This window comes from Muscardinus avellanarius, assembly GCF_963383645.1.
Source record: "Muscardinus avellanarius genome assembly, chromosome: 3".
NCBI classification, from domain to species: domain Eukaryota; kingdom Metazoa; phylum Chordata; class Mammalia; order Rodentia; family Gliridae; genus Muscardinus; species Muscardinus avellanarius.
In genome coordinates, this window is record NC_137788.1 from 147,438,623 (window position 1) to 147,447,392 (window position 8,770).

The 8,770-nt window shown below is 52.9% G+C and overlaps 1 protein-coding gene across 1 annotated transcript; it reads left to right on the forward strand.

Annotated features, from left to right (window-relative positions):
- Nucleotides 1–269: 269 nt before the first annotated feature.
- Nucleotides 270–5,694, forward strand: RCCD1 (RCC1 domain containing 1; the record flags this gene model as incomplete). The annotated part of the gene is made up of 7 exons (XM_080691185.1): nt 270–432; nt 534–924; nt 1,009–1,130; nt 2,683–2,769; nt 3,049–3,219; nt 4,230–4,259; nt 5,546–5,694. The coding sequence occupies 7 exons, from the start codon at nt 270–272 to the stop codon at nt 5,692–5,694; spliced, it is 1,113 nt and encodes a 370-aa protein (XP_080547311.1).
- Nucleotides 5,695–8,770: the final 3,076 nt, after the last annotated feature.

Below are 8,770 nucleotides of genomic sequence, written 5' to 3' on the forward strand. Positions count from 1 at the left end.
AACACATGGCCAGACGCGGGCCAGTCTAGACCTCTGAAAGCCAGTAAGGTCACACTGGTCAGCTCCGAAGGCGCTTTGGTAAAAGTAGAGATGCCGTGGGGTCCAGGTTCGCACATGGGCCAGCTGCAGAGGCGCACGGGAGCCGGGAGCTGCTGGTCAGGAGGATGGCACTTCCCTGTTTTACAGATAAGGCCTCTGCAGCCCCTGGACGGCCAGCGGGTCCCTGCCAGATCCCCCTCGGTCCCGGGCGCCGCGGGAGTCGTGGGAGCATGGCCGAGGAGGCCGGGGCCTGGTTCGGCTTTGGCTTCTGCGGCTTCGGGCAGGCGCTGGGCTCTGGGCGCGGATGCCAGGTGTGGAGCCCGGAGCCGCTGCAGGCAGGCGGCGACCTCTGCCGGGTGCGCGCCAGCTGGAGCTACACCGCCTGCGTTACCCGTGAGCCTGCACCTGTACACTACCCCCACCCTGTCCAGACCCCGCTTACCCCTCTGGGCGGAGGCCTCAATAGTGTGCCACCCTGCTCTCTGCCCTCGCAGGGGAAGGCTGTGTGGAGCTGTCCGGCTCAGTGAGCGGCGTGGCAGACGGCTGCAGAGACGCGTGGGCCTCCGAGGGGCTCCTGGTGCTGCTGCGGTCAGGGCCCAACTCTGGGATGGAGCTGCAGGCCTGGGTGCCCCACTCAGCGCTGCATGGAGAGCCCCTCTGGACCCAGAGGCTGGTGCCGGAGGCTGAGCAGGAAGACGAATCCTCCAGCGAGGTCCAGGCTGGGTTGCTGCCCCTGCTACCCAGTGCCTGCGCCTACGTGAGCCCCCAGCCGCCCTTCTGCCGGGCTCTGGCCCCGGAGCTGCGGGCCCGCCAGCTGGAGCTGGGCGCAGAGCATGCGTTGCTGCTGTGCGCTGGGGGCCAGGTGTTCTCCTGGGGTGGTGGCAGGTAAGGAAAGGCCAGCAGAGCGTGATGAGGAGAAGCAGAGGGGGTGCTTAAGTGACTGCAGCTGACCAGCTGCTCCCTACTCAGGCACGGACAGCTGGGCCACGGGACGCTGGAGGCTGAGCTGGAGCCCAGGCCGGTGGAGGCCGTGCAGGGCCTACCGATGGCCGAAGTGGCGGCTGGCGGCTGGCACTCTGTGTGTCTGAGTGGTGAGTAGCCCGGTATTTCTCCAGGCAAGCTGAGTGTCCTGTTCATGCTTTCCTCCCCTTCCAGTTCTGTGGGCGCCCCCAGGCCCGCACCCGGACTCCTCCAGCTCAGCCAGCCTCTGCCTGCACCACCATGGCTCCACGGGGCCCTCAGGAGCCCCTCCTGTCCTCACTACCCTTCCCACCCCTCCCCAGCGGGTGAGGGGCTGACTTCCTAAGGCAGCCCCACCCAGGGAGCACAAAGGGTGAGAGAGGCTGCCCTGCTTGGCATTGGCTGCAAGGATACCCCCCAGGGAGGTTGAAGGGTGAGTGTGACTGGCAGCGGCCTGAGAAGGAAGGGAAGTCCCTCTTGTTTTTTTTTTTTTTGGTACTGGGGTTCCTGGAAGCCCTTCTACCTCCGGGCTACACTCCCAGACCTATTTTTACTTTTTTTTCTTTTATTTGGAAACAGGGTCTCCTAAGCCAGCGCGCGCGGCTGGCTTCGAACCTGCGCGATCCTCCTGTCTCTGCCTCCCAAGCGCGGGGATTACAAGCGCGCACCACCACGCCCGACCGAGGAGGTCCCTCTTGTTGAGTGAGCCACATGGTGGGCCACCCAGGTGCCGCCATTTCCCAGGCGCCGGGTGCTTGGACTCAGAGGCTGTGGCTGGGAGCGCATGACGTCTGTCTGGGGCTTAGTCTGGCCGCCACTTACACCACCACCTGGGGCTTTAACAGCTAGAGTGCCTTCACTCCCCAGTCTCAGCCGCGGGGGTCGGAGGGCAGAGAGCAGAGGGCGGGAGACAGCTTGAGCCTTGAATTTGGAGCAGAGGCTGCTGAAGCATGAACGCATCAGGCTCTGCCCCGGGAGCCTGGGCCTGGAGCCTGAACTCTGCCTCGGTGGCCATAAAAGATGGGGATATTGTCATTCAGTTCTCTGCAGAGTTGTTGTGAGAATTAAAGGTTATGTTTGGAAAGTACACCAGCTCAGGTTGAGCACTTATGAAATCAGCTGCTGTCATTAGTGAAATTTAGCATGAGGGCTATGGCAACTCTCAGCCTCTCAGCCTCAGTGCAGCAGGAGACAGGAGAGGCCTCGGAAGGACCCGGCAGGTGGGGGGGGGGGAGGACACCAGAAAGTTCCAGGGATACTACAGCGTGGGGGCAGTTTAGCAATATAAGAATGAGAACGGAGAAGGTCCAGCAAGGGAGTTAGCTCAAAGAAAAGGTGGCCCAGGCTGGGGATGGTGGCACATGCTTGTTATGGTTTGTGACAGGCGCCATGAGGTGGTTTTTTTTCAATTCAAATAGATAATATTGAGTCAGAAAAACTGAGAACTCATAGACCACTCATTTGCAGCTCAAGCAAATAATCTTTATTACAAAAGGAAAGATAGCCAAAGAAAGGCTTGTAGGTCAGAGAGCTTCAGACAAGGAAGGGCCTGGGGCTGCGGGCACCTTTGCTGCTGCGAGGGAGGGCAGGCTGCAGCTGACCCGGGGCGCTGACGGGAGGGCTGGGCAGTTTGGATGATGGACGGGCTTCGCAGCTTGTTTAATGGCCCCTGATCTCTTGCAGAGATGGGGGATATTTACATCTGGGGCTGGAATGAGTCAGGGCAGCTGGCCCTGCCTGCGAGGAGCCTGGCAGAGGACGAGGAGGAAGGTGAGGGTCTCCACAGTGTCGCTGTCCTTCCTGGCCATGCAGCTGGAGAGCGAGTGCCCAGGAGCCCGCAGTATCCTCGTCACCCTAGAGCACACTGCGGAACTCCGAATCCCCTCTGCAGGCCAGGCTGCGTCCAGCCGGCACTGCATAGTCAACACTTCCTGTAGTGTGTGGGTGGGCGCCAGCGTCGGAGCCAGAAAATAACGCGCTGTCGTGGTGATAACTGAGTAAGGCGCAGCTCGGAAGTCAGGGTTGAATGTCGGTACGATTGTTCTGAAGCCACAGAGCTGAGTGAAGATGGTTCCAGAGCAAAGAGGACGGCTGGGGCAGAGGACGGAGCCCCCGCCCCCTTCATAGCTGTGCAGCCCTTCCCGGCTTTACTGGATCTTCCCCTGGGCTCAGATGCAGTCAGCGCCAGCTGTGGGTCCCGGCACACCGCCGTGGTGACACGTAAGTGGGGCTGGGCGGGCTGGCTCAGGATGGAAGAGAATGCTCCGCTGTGCGCTAGCTAGGACTGCTGCAATGGTGCCGTCAACTTAAAATCTTTCTGAAGCCGATTATGCTGGCGCACACTTGTAATCCCAGTACTTGGGAGGCTGAGACAGGAGGATCGTGGTTCTCGGCCAGCCTCAGCTACTTAGTGAGACCCTGTTTCAAAATAAAGAGTAAAAAATAGAGCTGGGAGTGTAGCTCAGAGGTAGAATGCCCCTGGGTTCCATCCCCAGTACTACAAAAAATAAATAAACAAATAAATAACAAAGAAAAAACTATCTTTTAGCCGGGCATGGTGGTATACACCGGGTGTGGTGGCGCACGCTTGTAACCCCCACGCTTGGGAGGTAGAGACAGGAGGATCGCGCAGGTTCGAATCCAGCCTTCCTGGTTTAAGAGACCCTATTTCCAAATAAAAATATAAAATAGGTCTGGAGTTGTGTAGCCCGGAGGTAGAAGGGTTTCCAGGAACCCCAGTACCACGAAGAAAAAAAAAAAAAAAAAAGGAAAGAAATAGGGCTGGGGTTATAGCTTGGAGGTAGAATGCCCTGGGTTCAATCCCCAATTTTGAAAAAAAAAATTGTTTTTGGTGCTGGGAATCAAACCGAGGCCCTCATGCGTGCTTGGCAGGCGCTGAGCCTCTCAGCTACGTCCCATGTGTGAGTTTGAGACTCCTGTCTGAGGCATAGTTGACATATACGAGCGGCTGCCTTGGTTAGAGTCAGGCTCCTACTCCCAAGCAGCTCTAACATACCGCCCTTCAGCCCAGAGGTTCTTCCTCTGACATACAGGATGAACTTTGCAGCCTGATGCTTTACCACAGCAAATCCCACTAGACCACTATAAAGAGGGAACGTGGTGTTTTGTGCCGGGCACCCCCCCCCCCCGAGGGTTGGAGCATGTGGGCTGTGCCTTGTGCCAGGCTACATTGCCGAAAAACATACCGCTTCCTGTCCTTTTGGTTGCAGGAACAGGAGAGCTGTATACCTGGGGCTGGGGTGAGTACAAGATTGCTTTTGCTGACCTTTAGCCAAGGGGAGAAAAGAAGGCGGCAGGCGCTACAGCCCCACAGACAGGACGGTGCAGGGGCTTGGCCTGAGCCCTGGGAGGCCGAAAAGCTGAGCAGAATGATCTAGGTGCCCCCAGAAGGTCCAAGGCCAGAGATGACATCAGCAGTACCTATTGGCCTTTTTTTTTTCCAGGTCTGGGGATGGAACCCAGGGGCATTCTACCTCCAAGCTACACCCTCAGCCCGATTTTTTATTCTTTATTTTGAAACAGGGTCTGAGTTGCAGAGGGCCTACGCTGAGGCTGTCTACGAACCACGATCCTGAGGGACTTTTTTATTTTTTGGTTTTGTACTACTGGGGTTCTACCACTGAGTTACACCCCCAGCCCTTTTTATTTTTTAGTACTAGAGATTGAACCCAGGAGCATTCAACCTCTGAGCTATTTTTATCTTTTATGGCACTGGATATTGAACGCAGGGACATTCTACCTCTGAGGTACACCCCTATCCCTATTTTCTTTCTTTCTTTTTTTTTTTTTTTTTGGTGGTACTGGGGTTCCTGGAAACCCTTCTGCCTCAGGGCTACACTCCCAGACCTATTTTATTCTTTTTATTTGGAAACAGGGTCTCTTAAGCCAGCGCGCCAGCTTCAACCTGCTTGATCCTCCTGTCTCCGCCTCCCAAGCACGGGGATTACAAGTGTGCGCCACCACGCCCGGCATCCCTATTTTTTTAAATTTTTGACACAAGGCCTAATTAGCTGAGGTTGGTTGCAAACCCAGATCCTCCGGTCTCAGCCTCCCAAGTACTGGGATTAGAAGTGTGTGCCACCATATCTGGCTCTTATTTTTTTGAGATAGGGTCTGGCTGTATTGCCTAGGCTGGCCTGGAACTTGTGATCCTCCTGCCTCAGCCTGTCTCAGGGATTAGACCTGTGCCACCATGCCTGGCTTTGAAAGGAGAGTTTAGCTGACATTTACAGAACATCCTTGTGTTGTCTTGGCATTGGAAGAAAAAGTTAAAATGGAAAACTGTGCTCTGGACATCTTGGACAGGCAGCAGAGGAGCCTGGAGGGGGCTCTCGCCTGGAGGGGCTGGTGGCCACTGGTCTCTGGGGACCCGGAGGGGTGCCTGCTCTGGGGCTCTGGTCCTGGCCTGCTGGGTTCAGAGCTGGTACCGGCAGGTGGTGGGTGCGCCCTTGCCCTCCCCTCCCTTTCTGGAGGAGAGAAGCAGGGGAGCCCAGCAAGGGGTGTCATGGGGTTCATGTCACTGCAGGTAAATACGGGCAGCTCGGCCACCAGGACCTCACCAGCGTGGACCGGCCCTGCCGAGTGGAATACTTTGTAGAGAGACAACTCCATGTAAAGGCTGTCACCTGTGGGCCCTGGAACACCTATGTGTACGCGGTGAAGGGGGAGAGCTGACATACATGTGTGCACATGTATGTATAGATGCTTATATTAGAATATAGAAATGTGCATAAAACAAGTGTATATTATATTTAAAAGTTATGATGCTAGCACTTGAAACCCCAAACGCCAGCACGCAAAGGCCCTGTCTGCATTTATGCATCCCCATTGGAGCCCGCCCTTCATTGCAGTGTGTATGACAGACACACACTGAGGATGGAACCCCAGGGACATTATCTACCACTGGCCCTTTATTTCTTTGAAACAGAGTCTGTTATGGAGGGCATCAGTAATTTGCTAAGGCTGACCTTGAACCTGCAATCTTCCAGCCTAAGCCTTCCAACTCCCTAGATTACAGGCGTGGGCCACCACACTGTCCAGATTTACTGCACTTCAGAAACACCTGGGGATCTTGAAAACTGTGCCCCAGGCCAAGACCCCAGATGAGGAAATCAGCTTCTGGGTATGAGGCTCAACACTGGTACATTTTATTTATTACCTCAATATTTTTATTGAGGTACTGGGGATGGAATCCAGGGAATTCTCTCTCCAAGCTACACCCCCAGCCCTGTTTTTATTCTTTATTTTGAAACAGGGTCTCATTAAGTTGCGGAGGGACTCACTATGTAGCCAAGGCTGGCTGTGAACCTGTTATCATGTCTCAGCACCCCAAGTACTGGAATTACAAGTGTGCACCACCACATTTGGCTAATACCAGTACATTTCAAAGTGTTTTAACTTCACCCAGCTGGGTTTTTTATTTTTTAGGTATTGGGGATTAAACTCAGGGGTGCTATACCATTGAGCTACATTCCCAGCCCTTAGCACTAGGGATCGAACTCAGGGTTATTCTACCTATACCCACAGCCCTATTTTATTTTTTGTTGTGCTAGGGATTGAACCCAGTGGCATTCTACCTCTGAGCTACACCCCAGCTCAATTTATTCTTTTTTTTGAAACGGCCTAAGAAGTACCTCACTAAGTAGCTGAGGCTGGCTGAGAACCCAGATACTCCTGTCTTAGTCTCGCAAGTACTGGGATTACAAGCGTGCGCCACCACACCAGGCTGTTTGCTTCTGCATGTTAATTTTGTTCTGTGAATTAGGATTGCTCTTGTGGACATTACTTGGTGTCTCTTTTTTCTACTCAACATAGTATGATCCATCCGTGTTGGGTCCTGGAGGTCTTTTTTTTTTTTTTTTTTTTTTTGCGGGTCTGGGGATGGAACTGAGGGGCATTCGACCTCTGAGCTACACCCCACCCTATTTTTTTATTTATTTGAAACAGGGTCTAAGTTGTGGAGAGCCTCAGTAAATAGCTGAGGGTGTCCACGAACCACGATCCTCCAGTTTCAGCCTCCTAAATCCTGGGATAACAAGCATGTGCTACCATACCTGGCTGGTTTTTTTGTTTTTTTTTTTTTTTTGCGGGTCTGAGGATGGAACCCAGGGGCATTTGACCTCCAAGCCACACCCCCTGCCCTATTATTTATTTTGAAACCGGGTCTCACTGAGTTGCAGAGGGCCTAAGTAGCTGAGGCTGTCCGCGAACTGTGATCCTCCAGGTCTCAGCCTCCCCAATGCTGGGATTACAAGCATGTGCCACCACGCCCAGCCATTTTTTTCTTTTTTTATTGTGGGCTTGGGAGTGGAACCCAGAGGCATTCGACCTCCGAGCTACACCTCCTGCCCTATTTTTTATTCTTTATTTGGAAACTGGGTCTCACTGAGTTATAGAGGGCCTAAGTAGCTGAGGCTGTCCACGAACCACGATCCTCTGGTCTCAGCCTCCCGAATGGAGGGATTACAAGCGTGCGCCACCATGCCCAGCTGAGTTCATTCATTTTTATACCAAACTATTCAATTGTTTGAACATACCTCAAGCTATGTCACAATGGCTGAGGCTGTCCTTGATCCTCCTGTCTCAGCCTCTAAAATGCTGGGATTACAAATGTATATCACCACGCCTGGCTTAAAAGCAACTTTTTTTTTTTTTTTTTGTGGTACTGGGAATAGAACCCAGGGGCTTGCTACCCCCGGGCTACACTTCCAGACCTATTTTATATTTTATTTGGAAACAGGGTCTCACTAAGTTGCAGAGACCCTCACTAAGTAGCTGAGGCTGGCTTCAAACCTGCGCAATCCTGTCTCAGCCTCCCAAGTGCTGGGATTACAAGCGTAAGCAACCATTTTTAAGCATATAATTCACATGTATTTCAGCAGGTCTGTTGTTCTGGGAAGAACTGGGGCATTCTACCTCTGGAACTATAAAAAGTATTTATTTGGAAATAAGGCCTTGCTGAGTTGCTGAAACTCTCCTGGAACCTGTGATCTTCCTTTCTCAGTGTCCCACATACCAGGGCTACCATTTGCTACCACAACCAGTTTATATCTTCTTTAAATATGTAGTATGACCCACCAGCTGGAGTTCTCATTATCAGAAGCTTTTAAAATGGATTTCATTTTTTCCATAGATACAGGACTATTCAAACTATTTCTTTTTGGGTATGCTTTGGTGATTGAAGGATTTGTCGGCCAGGCTCATACCTGTAATCCCAGTACTTGGGAGGCTGAGACAGGACGATGGCAGGTTTTAGGACAGTCTCAGCAACTAGTGAGTCTCCTCAACCTAGGTAGACCTTGTTTCAAAATAATAAAACAGCTGAGGGTGAAGTTCAGATGCAGAATGCCCCTGGTTCGATCCCTGGCACCACACAAAAAATATACAGGCACAATTATTGGCTGCAGCAAGTATTAGATGAGGGACAGTGAGCATCAAAGAGGTCGGGAAAGTTTACAGAGGGGAAAGGCTTTCAAAGTCCTCAGAGCCAGCCGTCGTAGTGTACACCTATAATCCTAGAATGTGGAAGGCAGACGGGGTTTAGGTCAACGAGCACCCCTGGGTTCAACCTCAATACACACAAAACAAGCCCCTCCCCCAAACAATGTAAGCCATAGTCTCATAGTCTGTTATAGATATAAAGTTGCCCCTGAAGAGCTCATCAATTGGTGTTTGGAATTAGTATAACTGAGTCACGAAGGTCTAGTCCTAGGCCTAGGCGGTGGCCCAGATGAGCAAGCAGGGTGTGGCT